We start from the raw sequence: 15,294 nt of genomic DNA on the forward strand, positions 1-15,294 counted from the left end.
CGCAGTAGTTGAGAGTCCGCCTGCCGATGCAGGGGACACGGGTTCGTGCCCCGGTCCGGGAAGATCCCACATGCTGTGGAGCGGCTGGGCCCGTGAGCCATGGCCGCTGAGCCTGCGCGCCCGGAGCCTGTGCTCCACAACGGGAGAGGCCACAGCAGTGAGAGGCCCGCGTACCGCAAAAAAAAAAAAAAAATAAATAAATAAATCAAAATAAAATTGAATAAATAGATGAATATATAAGCAAACTAACTTAAAGGAAATAAACTAAAATGTCAGCATACTAGGCCAATGGCCTAATTATAGATTAAAATTTTATGTAATATAGTTATAGATAATAGTTTATATTTTATATTTATACTTTATTTTATTTATTATTTTACACTTACATTTAACATATATTTTAATTTCTACTGACCCCATTATTTGTGTTTTCTATCCTGGGAAATCCCTTCCTGATACCAGGTTACCTGGGAGGCAAACGTAATCAGAATGCTGATTGGTGAGCACAGACTGAAAATTACTTTGGAATGATGTTCTATGCAAACTCTAGAAAAACCCAATGAAGTATCCCTACTCCATAGCCAAATACACTGCTTTGATGACCAGACAATGGTATTCCTAAATTCAGTACCCTATCACCATCAAAAGTTCCTTTGCGGTGAGGAAAGTGATGAGGAAGAAAATTGATAAGCTATATATAACAGGCAGAATGGCCCCCCAAAGATGTCCAAGCCCTGATCCCTGGAACCTGTGAATCTGTTTCCCTATGACAAAAGGGACTTTGCAGATGTAATTAAGGTTATGGATATAGATTATCTAGGTGGGCCCAATCTAATCATATGAACCCTTAGAGGCAGTGAATTGCATTTTCTGTCATATACCTATTTATATGTTCTACATCTCAACATTAAATATTTATTTCTTGTATAATTAGGAAAAAAGTGTTGTCAATTTAGATGAAAAGAAAATAAGGGAAATAGAAAAATAACTCCCAAAACTATAGGATCTGAGAATGGAGCAGGCTGATTGGAGGTAGGCAGAGGAGGAGATGGCAGACAATGTATTTGTCAGGACTATTTAGGTGCAAGTCTTAAAAACTAGCTTGGGTCATGTGCCCATCCTTGGGTCAATTATAGTTTCCAGAAGGGTAGTGCACCAACTCTGGGTGGAAGAGCCACCGAATCCATGTGGAGTGTGGGACAAGCAGATACCCAAAGAAGGGGAGAGCCATTAACAAAAGCAGGAGTAAAGAAATGCTTACTAGGAGAAACAGGCTCCCTTCCCATGTCTCTAACCCTAACAGAAGAAGAGGCATGGCCAAGGGGACATAAAGAATGGTCAGAGAAGAGTAAAGATCATGATGAGCTCGGTTTTAAACACATTCAAATCTTGGTGCCATTGTTGCCTCCAGTGTAGATACTCTAAAGGCAACTTGAAATGGGATAATAGGTAATAAGATTTGCAAACCATCTGCAGTGACATGGTAACTGAAACAGTTTTACCAGAACTCTGTATGTCAAGGGACAAAAATCCACCTCAAATTACTTAAGAACCAAGCAACTGAAAAAGTCCAGAGTAAAATCCAGAGGCTCAGCTGGATCTACATGCTCAAAAACTCAGCTATCTGTCTTGCCCCATCTTCTCAGTTCTGCTTTGTCTGTGTTGACTTCATTCCCAGGTATGCTCTTCCCACAAGACGGCAAGAGAACCTCCAACAATCTGAGCATTCATCTTACCAGTTTGGTGACACCAGTGGAAAGACAGCCTTTGCAACTCTTCCCAGAAAAGTCCTGGTGTCCTTTGGACTGCTTTTTGGCCACATCTTGAACCAATCCCTATGGCAAGAGAGAAAAAAAATATATGGATGGGTCAGCCCTGGATCATATGCCCAACACTGGAACCAGGAGGAAAGGCCGGCAAAAGTGTGTCAACGGAAAATGAGAGATAAGCATGAAAAGTGGGCCCAGAGGAAAGTCTTTCTCCCTTTCCTCTTTCTTTTGACTTCACCATGGTCCCCACCCAGGATGCCGATTGAGGGGGTCTGTATCTTCTGCTGGGCGCTCTATGACAGCTTACTTACGTACCCAGATTAGATTTGTACATCTATCTCCTTGTCATTATAACATAGGGAGTGGTTCAGTGTCCTGGACCCCGGTTTGACACCTGTACAATCCTCCCTTGATGAAAATCCTGATGCAGTTGGTTTTCCTCCAAATGTATGCAAAACACATTATGCTCCTTTGATCACAGTTATGCAAAGAACCAGATGTTTACTTTTCATTATCTTACAGGTAACAGTTGGTGTTTGAATGACCTACCTCGTACTTCACTGTCCTTTTCCTTTGAATTCTGTTATGGGGTGTGTGTTCACATGCACAACTGTACGATTTTTCTCAGATGATTTTTCTTAGATTGAACTTAAACATACTAACATAGTGTTTTGGTTTTCTACCGCTAAAGCAACAAATTACCACACATTTAAAGGCTTAAAACAATCCTCAAAACAAAACATTTATTATCTCCCAACTTCATGGATCAGAAGTCTGGGCAGAGCATGACTCAACTGGCTCTTCTGCTCTAGGTTTCACAGATCAGATCAAGGTGTGGGCCGAGCTGCTTTCCTGTCTGGAGGCTCTAGGGAAGAATCTGCCCACAAGCTTATTCAAGTTGTTAGAATTTTGTTCCCTGGGGTTGCAGGGTTGAGGCCCTGTTTGCTTAACGGCTCTCAGCCAAGGGCTGCCCTTCACTCCTAAAGGCCTCTCTTCAGGCCTCATAGGTGGTTCCTACATTCAGTACAAGCAGCAGCACTTCAAACCCTCCTCATGCTCGGAATCTCTCTGATTCCCTCTCCTGTCTCCGATTCTACCACGTGTCTTCGACTCCAACCAGAGAATCTTCTCTGCTTTGAAGGGCTTCTGGAATTACACTGGGCCCACTTGGATAATCCATGTCTATAATCTTCGCGGCAGATGCAAAATCCTTTTTGTTATACAAGAAGGTATATTCACAGGCTCCAGGGATCAGGGCTTGGACATCTTTGGGGGACCAAAGATTCTTTTACATATAGCTTATCAATTTTGTTCCTCACCACTTTCTCCACTCCAAAGGAATTCATACTTCTGATGGTAAAAGAGTACCAAATGTTGAGATTCCATGATCTGGTCATCAAATCATCTATTCAGTTGTGGAGTATGGATATTTCATCAGGCTTTTCTAGAGTTTACATAAAACTTCCTTCCAAAGCAATTTTCACTCTATGCTCACCAGTCAGCATTCTGATTAAATTCACCTCCAGGTAAGATGATATCAGGATGGGACATTTCAGGATAGAGAATGCAAATAATTCAGTAGAAATTAAAATATAACTATAAATTAATATATAAATGTAAAATTATATATATTGATAAATTAAAATGATGACATTCGGCTGTCAACTGGAATTGATCACGTGAGTCAATAACCAAAAGAATGATCGTGTCTAGGAGTACTTAAAAGACTCAGCGTCCTCACTCTAATATGGTGGCTCAAATGAGTTGATCCCCTGAGAGATTGTGTCACTAGGGCCATACATCAGCCTTATTGTGGTCTCCCTCCCCACAAATCACCACTGAACAGAGATATTGGAAAATAATTTTTATACAGATGTTAACAGACATAACATAATCATAGGACCTTCTCCAAGAGTGTCTATCAAGACAGAAGTCAGTAGACCAGGATCTTGTGAGAAGACACTGGTTATTAGTAGGTAGGGATGAAGAAAGGGGTAATGGATATCCCAACCTGGGAGGAATGAGCCATTCTGTAAGAGGTACTTCTTAGCCTGCCTCTCTTAGCGTCTTGACTGTAATTGTTAATGAGATCCATTTGGCATCCCGGGCAATTCCTGGGGATGTTATTTATCAATGGATATTATAAATATAACTAATGAATCCCACCCTGTGGAATGGGAACAAAAACCCATGTGCATATCTGTACGCATATATATGCATACACATATTATACTTGTGTGTATATATTTAAATAGGATTCTGTGTGGGCTTGGTGTTCATTTCCAATCCCTTAGGGCTCTGCTGCATCCCATGCTCACGCCATCTGTGTGGCCAGTGGATCTCCATCAGAGTCCTAAATCCTGCCCCTTTTGTATTCGTGCCATCTTGGTTGTCAAGCTGCCATACTTTTATATTATCATTTGACACCAAACACTACTTTTCCTAATTTGTCATGGCTAAACTTCTGGGGAATGGCTAAACTTTTTGTCATGGGGAATGCGTGCTCCCCATCCACTGCTTCATCATGTCACATCAGAATTCTTGGAAAAAAGTACTACTTTTATTACTATATTACTTTCTTCTGTAATTTTTTTTACTATTTTTGTACTTTTTTGTTTACAGTTATTTATTGCTGTATTACTTTTTTCACTCTGCTAGAATTTCTGCACTAACTGTAGACTCTTAAATCACCTGTTTAGGAAGAGAACCTGGAGGTCAAAGAGGAAAGAAGAGCCACTGGCCAAACTCCACTTGCAGCTGGACACCATGAATATATCATAGAACAGGTTGACTGCCTACGACTTTCATAAAAGCTTGATTTTCATTAGATTTCCCCTCCAACTTTTCCATAATCTAGGCTTCCTACCCTGTGTTAATTATAGTTCTGACCCCAAACCAACAAACTAAGAGGCTGCATGTTGTGATGGAAAGTGTGCTCGACCAGACGCCAAAAACTGTGAGGTTTGGGGCCAACTCTGGAGCAAACCAGCTGTGTGACCTTGAACAAGTCACTGCATCTCTCAGAACCGTTGTTCCCTCACTTCTTTAATGAACAGTTAATAAAATTATGCCTATGATTTCCTCCCAGTCTACGTTATGTTATTCTTTGACCCTGATTCCCTTTCTTCTTACAAGTAATATACTCTATATAACAAGATAATCTACGATTCTTATAAACCAGGCTAAGTTTTTATTACTACTTCCTACTAAACATAAATTACTACCTGTGAACTATATAACACTAAAAATGAACACTACATGCAATTTCAAACACAATTTTGTTAAATTTATTTCAGGTATGATTCAGCAAATGAGGTATTTAACATACCACTGTGAGGGTAAACCTTGGTTTTAAACCCCAGCAAATAAAAACTGGATCTGAAAAACTGGAGCTAAGATTGGCTGGGGTCCATCATCTTTATGAGAGTAGAGGGACTTAGAATATACCATTTGCCTAAGGACCAGGCAGATAATCTGGAACAAGAGGGCAGGGGGTGGTAAATTGGTAGGAAAATTAAAGATACATTTTCCCCAGCTGTTTGATTTTTCACGCTGTTGAGTTTTGAGGCTATAGTATGTAACTCGAATATGAAACATCCCTGGGAGGAAAGGAACTCATTTAAAATTATGTTAGTTGTAGAATTATAACTAGGTGTAAAGCAAAGAAAGTAGTTATCTATTATTCATTCCTTCTGAATAGACATTTCCTGTCTGTGAATACAAAGCATGACTAGAATTCACTTGCTGAAACTTGGAGATGCTATGAGAGAACATTTCATTTTCATTTGATCTGCCCTTGTGTATGATAATGGAGCTTCTTTAAACTACTGAGACGTTAGTCTGTTCTCCGTATATTGCACCCCGGAAAAATTACTCCTTCCCCTGGCCCCATTGGGGTGGGGAGGGGGTGAAATTAACCTCAGAGAGTTTTAGTGTCTTGCCCAAGGTCATCCCAAGGCTCTGTCTCCTTAGGCAATTCTAGCCACAAAAATCAGTTAAGCTAGTTAGCTATGTATCTATATGTGACTGCCTACATTACATGAAGGATTTCTCTTACTGATACCTGATGCCACCCAACCAGCACGCCAGATTGACCAAAAATTAACCTACCTCCTTGTTCATTCCAAGTGTCTCTAGGTATTGAGTGAGCCTATGAAGGTGACTTCTCTTTAGCATGGTGATTGAAAAGAAATGTCTTGCTAGAGACAGTGTGTGGAACATAGATGTGTGGACACAGATGAGCCTCATGCTCAATTGCTAAATCAAGTGCACTGTCTCCTGACCAAGGCCTTGATCTGAACCAAAGCATAAAACCACAGGCTGCAAGAACCTCCCTAAACAGAGATAAGACTTCCTTTGGTTATCTTCTTTTGTTTTTCTTCCTCCAATTAAATTATGCACAAAATCAACTTTAATATTCAGTCAGTTTTGACCTAGAATCTAATCTACTTATTTTCTAAAAACTCTTAAATCAGAACATAATCTCATTGAATTGATGTGTCATCCAGTTCAAGCCCTCCAAAGATTGATGGCTAGGTGGATGGATAGGTGGATGGATAGACTGGAAGCTAAAAGGATGGATGGATGGATGAATGGATGGATGATGGATGGATAATAGATGGATAGATGAAATGGATTAATTCCTTTTCCTGGACTAGAGTTACTGGTTCCAACCTCTAAGAGTACAGAAAGTACCTCTTCATGTAGATACCCCCTTGCTAAAATCCTGCACTGATTAAAAAGTGAATGTAAATTTTCTCTGATGAGCTTTTTATCATGTTCATGAGAAGGAGAAGTCTGATATACAGTAGTAAAACAAAAATAAACAAACCTATAATTTGGAGTAGAAGCTCTGGGGAAAATAACAAGGTTTTCCAATCTGCCAGATCATAATTAACAGTGTAAAGAACTAAAGGGAAGTTCAGGAAGGAGTGCTTAAACCGCTTTGTAAATTTAAAAACAAGTAATGATCTCCATTGCTGTTCTCCAGGTTTATTCAAATTTGGACAATTAGGACAATTAAACATAAAACAGAGACAGTTCTAAAGAGGGAGCTGCAACAAAGCAGAATAATTGCTGGTACAGGCTATCAAATTTACATTAAAAAAGATTAAAAAGCTGATTTCCATTTAAAAAACAAGATCAGGCAACATCTAAAATAGATAACACAACCCGCTGAGAAAAGCTCTTTTCATCAATAAAGGAGAAGCAAAGGTGATTATACATAAGAAAACTAATCTTCTATATTGCTTTAATCACCTGAAACCACTTTAACTGTTTGTTTGGGAACTGTTATGTGAAGAAAAAAAAAATATTACACGTAAAAGTGTCTAATTTCCAGGTTTCAATAAAACATAGACACCATCAAGATCATGCCCACACATTCTCTGTTCATCACCTGCCCTCTTCTCTAGATCCTGTCTTCTCTTGGTTACCAAATTTTTCACCAATTGTAAATCCACCCATTCTAGAACTTGAAAACTTGCCATGTAATTGGCTTAACAGATGCTTCCAGAATAGCAGTTCTGTTTATTGTTACAGCATCTCATGAACAAAGTAGATTGTAAAGCCTTTTCCTTCCTGGACTCAGTGCCTACATAGCATTTTGAGCTCTTTTCAAAGCAGAGAAAGAGCATAATTACCTGAATTTTAATATGTGCCATGTTGTTAATCACTACAGTGTGTGCGTTTGCAAGAAGAGTTATTTATTCATTACTTCAGTGCTTTCATGATTTGAGCTTGAGGAATCAGAAACACTTAAACGGAGCTCAAAGTCAGGGGATCGATTGCCATATTATATTGTTATTCTTAAAACTTCTCGTTAAATCCCCCTAAAAGTTAAGAATTACAACTATCCCAGTCATGAATTTGGGTTGGTTAAGAAAAATGGAAAGAAGTTAAAAATTGGGAGACATTCCCATCTCAGTCCATTTATATAGAAGCAATGAAATGCTGAAGATATCAAGAGCTTTCAGTATACCAAATGATGAGGTTCAGGACGTGCTACCCCAAAATATGGCACCTTGGCATATGGGATAGTTTAAGCTGAAGGAATTTGAGAACAGCAGGTGCAGGAAGGACTTTCTGACCTTCCCCCAAAGCAGGTAATAAGATGGTCATGTGAGAGATGCCCTCCCAAATATGTCCTCCCTGAGGAAAGGAGCATCCTTACCTCCAAAGATGGAGGGATGCTGAGAGCAACCTGAACCTCACTAAGTTCCCCCCATTTACCACCCTTAACTCATACCCCTCTGTCCTATCACATTTTACAACTCTCCACTCTTCATCAAACCTAGGGTAAAAACACTCAGCATTAACGGTTTCTTCAGGTCTTCACTCCCTTATGAATGTTCCCATGTCACATAAAACTTACATGAGATAAGTGTCTATGCTTTTCTCTTGTTCATCTGTCTTTTGTTATAGGGGTCCCAGCCAAAATCCAGAAAGGTAGAAGGGAAAGATATTTTTCCTCCCCTGCACAACAAAGCACAGACCAAACAACATGAATAAAAACAAAATCCAACCTTAGGGCAAGAAAGGAAGAGACGGATTTGACTTTAAACTGTTTCACAAGTCCTCTCAAAACTTGTACATACACTTCTCTAGCCCCTGTGTCTTCAAAACTCTTCCTGTGAAAACTCACTGTTGTATGTTATTTATGTGGAAAAGTTCCAAATGCATGTATTGGTGAATGTTAATTTATGATATCCTGTATCTGATTTATGTAGAAGCAACACTTATAAAAAGCAACACAAAAGGTAGAGGACAAAATACGTTTAAAGACAGGCCATCAACCCTTACATACATAGAATGAGACAACACCATAATATGAACTCAAATAATAACAGAATTCCAAAACTTTAAACCTCTCCTGATATTTGTGGTTATACTAATATATCTCTTTCCATGCGAATAATCCTAAAACACTTGCCAGGGATGAGAGCTGCCTGGGATTGAATCCAAGAGAGAGAGTAAGCTGAAACTAGATTATACCATCAGTTTTGCCACTAATGTTCTCTAGGACTTGAGGTCAGTGGCTTAACCTCAGAGCATCTTAGTTTACCCATCGGCAAAAGAACCTCAATGGCTTTCCTGCCAAACTCTAAAAGAAAGTGAAAAGATAAACTAGAAACTGCAAATCACTCTGAATCCCTCAGATAAAGGTCCTATAAATATTTATTACTGCTATTATTCTTACAGTAAAACATGCTTCAGCCCCAGATACAACTATTTCAGCTACACATGCCATGCAACCAGGGAGAGAAGACAAAAGCTTGCTTTCACTAAGTAGCCATATGAACCGGAATCTAGTCAGCATTCACCTGTGTAATATTTTTAAATGTCCACAATATGTTAATATATTAAATATATAAAAGACACAGCCTGTACTTTAAGAGGTATGCAAGGTAAAAGGGAATACAGGGCAAAACATAAAGAATAGTAAGACATAAAAACAAACAACAAGAAGTGCTGTTAAAAAAAAAAAAGAACAAACAATGTAGATGAATCTCACATGTATTTAACAAGTGAAAGTGAACAGATCTACACTGGATGATTCCATTTATATGAAGTTCAAGACTGGGCAAAACTAATCTATCATTAGAATTCAAAGAGTGGTTGCCTCTTACTGCTGGTGGATGATAACAGATTGAGGAGGCACATAGGGTGCAGGAAATGTTCTAGATCTCGATCCAGGTGGTGGTTTCCTGGGAAAGAACACATGTAAAAATTCATCATACTACACACTTAAGATGTGTGCCCTTTATGTACATTATATCACAATTTTTTTAAATTTTTAAATAAAGCAAAGCTATAGGTGCCTTAAGTTTGGGCATAGTTCTGTGGAATTATAATGATGGATGTCAGGGGGATGGCAGGAATGGCTGGAGTAGCAGAGAAGGGTAGGGTCCCTCAGACAAGGTTTTAGGAGTGTGGTTTCCATGTGATGAGGGACTTGATTTGGCAAAGAGGAAGGGAGAGAGCACTTCCCACAAAGGAATAGCAAGAGGTGCCCAGATGGTCCAAGACTATGTTTCCGAGTCATCAAAAACACCATGGACCTATGACTACAATGGAAGGCTCAAGAATGAAAGATCTGGCAAAATGCTCTCAGCTGAACAAATAGCGAACAGTTCTATGACTCAAGAATTTTGGTGACATAAGCTATCCCAAGACAATAAATCCAAGATTTAGGGTGAGAATATTTAAAATCTTCTCAGAACTGGAGAAAGTTGGAACTCAAACAACTGTTGTTGTCCACAGACGTGTCAGAGGCAGTCATCAAGATGGCATCTATTTATTCCGAGGGCATCCTGAGAAGCAGCCGTGGGCAAATCAACCACCTACACGTAAGAGGACGAGCACCTCTCTCTATCCACCTCTCACATTTACCATGTCTTCAAAGAATAAGATTGGGAGAAGGGCTGAGCTCCCTGAAGCAGAGCCTGAGACTGGAATTCAGGGATATGTGATTTACCGAGGATGGTAAACAAAAGAGCTGTCAGGAGGTGAGGGAAGCAGGCTGGGGAAGAGGAGATATGAAGAGTGGAGGAGGGGAGGCCCCTGCAGAGGTGTACGCCTTTAAGCAGGGAGTTTTGTCTTTTGTACCCATCCTGTCAATCCTTTACTACAGGCTGGGTGGAGAAGACATACACTTCTCTAGCCCCTGTGTCTTCAAACCTCCCACAAAGAGGCTCCTGATAGCCAAGGGCAATTCTTTGGAGAAAGGGTTGCTGTGCCAAGCTGATAGAGGGATCTAGGCTGGACATCGTCCACTACAGTAGCTACTTGAGCACTATGTCCATCATCTTTTTTTTTTAATTTACTTATTTATTTATTTTTGGCTGCATTGGGTCTTTGTTGCTGCATGCAGGCTTTCTCCAGTTGCGGCGAGCAGGGGCTACTCTTCATCGGGGTGCGCGGGCTTCTCGTGGTGGTGGCTTCTCTTGTTGCAGAGCACAGGCTGTAGAGCGCAGGCTCAGTAGTTGTGGCCCACGGGCTTACTTGCTCCATGGCATGTGGGATCTTCCTGGACCAGGGTTCGAACCCGTGTCCCCTGCATTGGCAGGCGGATTCTCAACCACTGCTCCACCAGGGAGGCCCAGTCCATCATCTTTAAATTAGCAGTTCATGTCAGCAATCAGACCAGCCCATCACTTTCACACCGTCCTCATGATTTGCACAGCCATTGTCTAAAAAAAAAATCACTGGGTTTTCCTACAGAAGAAATCGCATCTCAATACCAAAGACGTAGATTAGTTTCAGTGATACTTCAGATCTCTTGTGTTAGGAGCAGTAGTAAAACAAAGTGATTATAATTAATGCTAGGCAGTGGCAACAGGCTCCAGTTTGCCTTCAGAAAAGAATTTCCTTCAGATCTCAGGAAATTTGGGAGTAAGAGAGAAACAATAAAATTCGGGAGGGGGACAGAAAGTGTCTTCTCTCAAGCCATAAATCATAGAAATTGAATTAGATCATCTCAAATTGAGGGACAAAAAGCCAGTTATAGATCCATTTCACGACACTGGCTGACATGGATTCCATTTGTGACTCGCTGAGTAGCATTACTTATTCTGAGTGCTCCTCTGACAATGCTAGCACTTAACATGAAGACGTGTAATATTACAGGAGGACAGGGGAAAAAGCAAAGTCTGACGGTTTGCCTAGAGAGCAAACTCTGAGTGTCAAGCATTTCTAAAGCCCTCTCTCAGGGTCTCTGTTAAATTCTGCTTTTTGCATAGCTCAAAATTTATTAAAAACCTATTCTCTTTCCAGATACAATTAACACAATCAAACCATTTTAATCTCAACCTTAGGGCAACAGATCACTAGAAGGCTAACCATGTGGTAACCAGATGAGTCAGGGATCCAGCCCTAGGTGGGGGTCAGGGGGAGCAGAACTGCAGAGAGGGGCTAGGACCTGAGAGCTATGGCCTCCAGGTGAGGACTGCACCCCCTTGGAAAGCAAGCAGGATGAATAAATACCCCCAACTACTCAGTTCTCCTACCTTCTGATCACCTGTCAGTGCCACCCTTGTCTGAATCCATCCAGAAGCCAGGGAATCAGGGTCTCCCCCCATGCAGTCCACACTGGCAGAGAGCAGGCTGGGGAAGGGTGGCGAGTGGACCTGGGCAGTAGACAGATAATATCCAGCACGGTATCCCACTATCCTAAACATGCAACCGATACCTTTTATAAACAGTTTAGCAGTCACAGTTCAAAAAAAAGGAGTTAGCTCCTTCAACTTATTCCTTGTGGGAAGCGCTTCCTGTATCATTGATAATAACAATTGCTAGTTATTTTAGTTTATTTCATCCTCATAATAACTCCGTGTGGTGGGTAAAATTGCTTTGTTTTGTAAATGATCAACTCGAGGCTTAGAGGGACTAAGGAACTGGCTTCACATGACACAGCAACGAAGGGAAGGAGCAGTGATGAGACCCAAGAACGCTCTGATGTCATAGCCCACAAACGCTCCTCTGCCCTTCTTCCCTATGACAAAGATGCTGCCATTGTTCAAAGATGCTGCCATTGTTCAGAACACTTTAGAAGGCCTCCTCTGCATTGCTTTTAAAGTGCTCGTAGACGCCTTCCCCCTCCCCCAAATCAGTCACATTACTTTATAGTCACACACTTTTAAGAACAGCCAAAGAAGATGGTGATGATTCATCCTCATCACGTTCACCAGATGTAAGGCCAGATGATACTTGAGTATTTCTAAAAGTCAAATTAGATTCACCCTCTAAGGACTGAGGATATTAAAAGTAAGCTCTGGGGCTTCCCTGGTGGCGCAGTGGTTGAGAGTCTGCCTGCCGATGCAGGGGACACGGGTTCGTGCCCCGGTCTGGGAGGATCCCACATGCCGCAGAGCAGCTGGGCCCATGAGCCATGGCCGCTGAGCCTGCGCATCCGGAGCCTGTGCTCCGCAGCGGGAGAGGCCACAACAGTGAGAAGCCCGCGTACCGATAAAAAAAGTAAGCTCTGAATGACAACTCCCAAAAAGAAGTCTCAAAAGCAACATCTGTAATGCCGGACAGCTCAATTGAGGAAGTGGTGCCTTTAAAACTGACAGCAGTTGTCCCACGAAATAATCCCAGGCCTCCTAGAGAGGCCCACTGCTTATCTACAGGAGCTGGAAAATTGGAAACAACATAAATCTTTAAAAGCAAACGTGTTTGTGTACTACCTGCCTCAAACCCACCCTACCCTTCATCAGATGGAAACCAACACAGAGACAGGAGCCAGTTGCCTTGCCCACCTGCTCTACACAGCTCTGTGCATGGAGCCTGGCACATGATAGACCCTCAGATATCTGTTGAATGAATGAATGAATGGAATTCCTCTTCCTTCCTAGAGCATATCCTTTGTGTAAATATCCCATACTCTTTTGTGTCATTCTGCATGAGGAAGAACTGACAGTAACGATGAATACAAAGTGTTTTGCTCCCTCACTTCTGAAGCCGGCCAAATCATCTGCAGAATTACCTATGGGAAGGTGAGAAAATAAATGCAGTAACCCCCTACTCCTGCATCCTCTACACCACACTCCCACACCAGCTTCCCTCTCTCCCTCACACACTCAAGTGTCAAAACAATTACCAGTTCTGTTTGGCAGACATCAAGCATCCTTTTCTTACAGGCCATCCAAAAAATAATGAGTATTATTACATCTCCTCCACGGCCATGTAATCGCCTAATACTAAAAGTGCTAAGAGAGATGGCGTTTTGGTGGTTCACATCTAAAATTTAGACAATCAACCATGAATGCCTCAGGCTGATCACATGCTGGGAGAAGCAATAATAATACGTCTGGCCAGATTTCCCTGCCAACTGGAAGGCCCAGGTTGGGGAGCAGATGTGCTGTGGAGGTGATACATTTGGTTTTCAGTGGGGAGGGTCTGTGGGTCTCATCTGTCTTCGGCACCCCTACTGGTCAGCTCAGAGCTCAGCACTAACGCCAGCTGCTTAAGGCCCTGCTCGTGTGTGAATCCTCCAGTCACATGGAAAGAAGCGTGCCCGGAGAAGGAGACAGCCCTGCAGCACTCTGAGCCCTAGTGGCATCGACAGGCTTTGTTCACAGGCTCCTCTTTTCGATGTAGCGTCAACCCCACCTTTCCCCACAGCCAGAGTTTGGTGGCATTCTTTTAGGTGATTGCAGTGTTCCCTTGTTACGCTAGGGAAGTCTAGCTCCCGCTTATACAATCAGCCTGTGTCGGCTGGAAGCCACAAATGACCAGCTACAGAATCAGTAGGCCTCTGTCGCTGCCACACGAGGGAGACCCCGAGCTTATCAGCAGCATCGTGATAAGTACCTATTTGCCTGACATCTCCTCAATCAATAACTTTGTTATTGTTTGCATTATCTGACTATAAGTTTGGTCAATATACCCAGCTAATGGGTAATATGAGCCAGGATTGCATTTCAATTTTTTTTTTCAAGTTTAACTCTCTCTGCGCCAGCTGGAAGGAGTCACCAAGTGAACCTCGCCAGCTCTACGTCTGCCTTTGCTGAGTTTCATTCAACCCTCCAAGACATGGGCTGTCTTGAGACAAGGAAATTAACGTTGCCCAGGTCTAAACCAAATTGAATAAACCCTGCCTCTCTTTGCTATTATTTTTATTAGGTTTTCACAAGGATGGGCAGATGGTTTTGCGTGTCTGTGTCTGTGTCTGTGTCTGTGTCTGTGTGTGTGTCTGTGTGTGTGTGTGTGTGTGTGTGTGTGTGTGCACGTGTTTCCTTCACTTACTGCACTGGAGAGAAGAAAATCAGCTAGCTAGTGTATGGATCAAGAGGTACAATGCAAATGGTATTAGATGGTTGAAAAATGGGTATGGGTTTAAACAGGTTTTGAACCCATCTACATGATTAGCCGAAGATAGATGTGGTAACACCATAAAATAAATAAAGGAAATAGAATAAAAATAAATATTCTGGAATCGTGTCACAAATCAGCTCTGTGCACCACATCAGAAAGGCCCCAGCCATTGTGTGGTGAGAATGACTAACAGATGGCCCGGCACACGGCGGTGGCTCCAGCTGGCCCCTCACCCATCTCAGGATTTCACAGGGCTCTCAGAGGAGATCAGGCCCAAGAGGTTAAACTAATCATAAAAAAAGAAATAAAACTTGTAGTAACAACAGTGTGCAATGCACAGAATGCTTTGATTTTCTTGTCACATTAAAAATATTTACTGGTTTCTCCAGTCCAGATTTAGTGGCAACCCCGAGTACAGAGGGAATAAACAAATTACTCACTTACCAGAGTGAGCCTGGTAGCATTCATCGCCTACTCCATCATTCTGCCTTTGGGTGCTTTCTCTTTTTTTTTTTTTCGATTGGTTATAATAAGTTATTCATATATACCTGCATTGGTAATGGGGTATAAATATATAGATCACAGGAGGGTTTCTTTTTTAATAAATGAACTTTAAGAGTGTGCTACAGGATTTTGAAATGGCAAACTGTCGTGTCCTGGTTCATGGACTCATGGAAGCCCAGGGCCAGCCTTCAAGCACGTGCAGCCG

The 15,294-nt window shown here is 41.7% G+C and overlaps 1 protein-coding gene across 4 annotated transcripts in view; it reads right to left on the reverse strand.

Annotated features, from left to right (window-relative positions):
• The window catches only part of LOC307187526 (uncharacterized protein), a 239,132-nt gene that overhangs the window by 165,848 nt on the left and 57,990 nt on the right, over positions 1–15,294 (reverse strand). For 2 of the 4 annotated variants that reach the window (XR_013828634.1, XM_079923717.1), the window contains exons 1-2: positions 15,030–15,065; positions 1,737–1,835 (exon numbers count right to left, since the gene is read on the reverse strand). Coding sequence is in view for 1 of the 4 variants with exons in the window: in XM_079923717.1 (XP_079779843.1) it covers positions 1,737–1,835; positions 15,030–15,053 (123 nt within the window). In the remaining 3 variants the exon portion in view is untranslated. Of the gene's footprint in view, positions 1–1,736; positions 1,836–15,029; positions 15,066–15,294 lie in introns of those variants that run through there. The other 2 variants (XR_013828635.1, XR_013828636.1) reach the window with 1 other exon arrangement.

This window comes from Stenella coeruleoalba (genome assembly GCF_951394435.1).
Source record: "Stenella coeruleoalba genome assembly, chromosome: 6".
Classification (NCBI taxonomy): domain Eukaryota; kingdom Metazoa; phylum Chordata; class Mammalia; order Artiodactyla; family Delphinidae; genus Stenella; species Stenella coeruleoalba.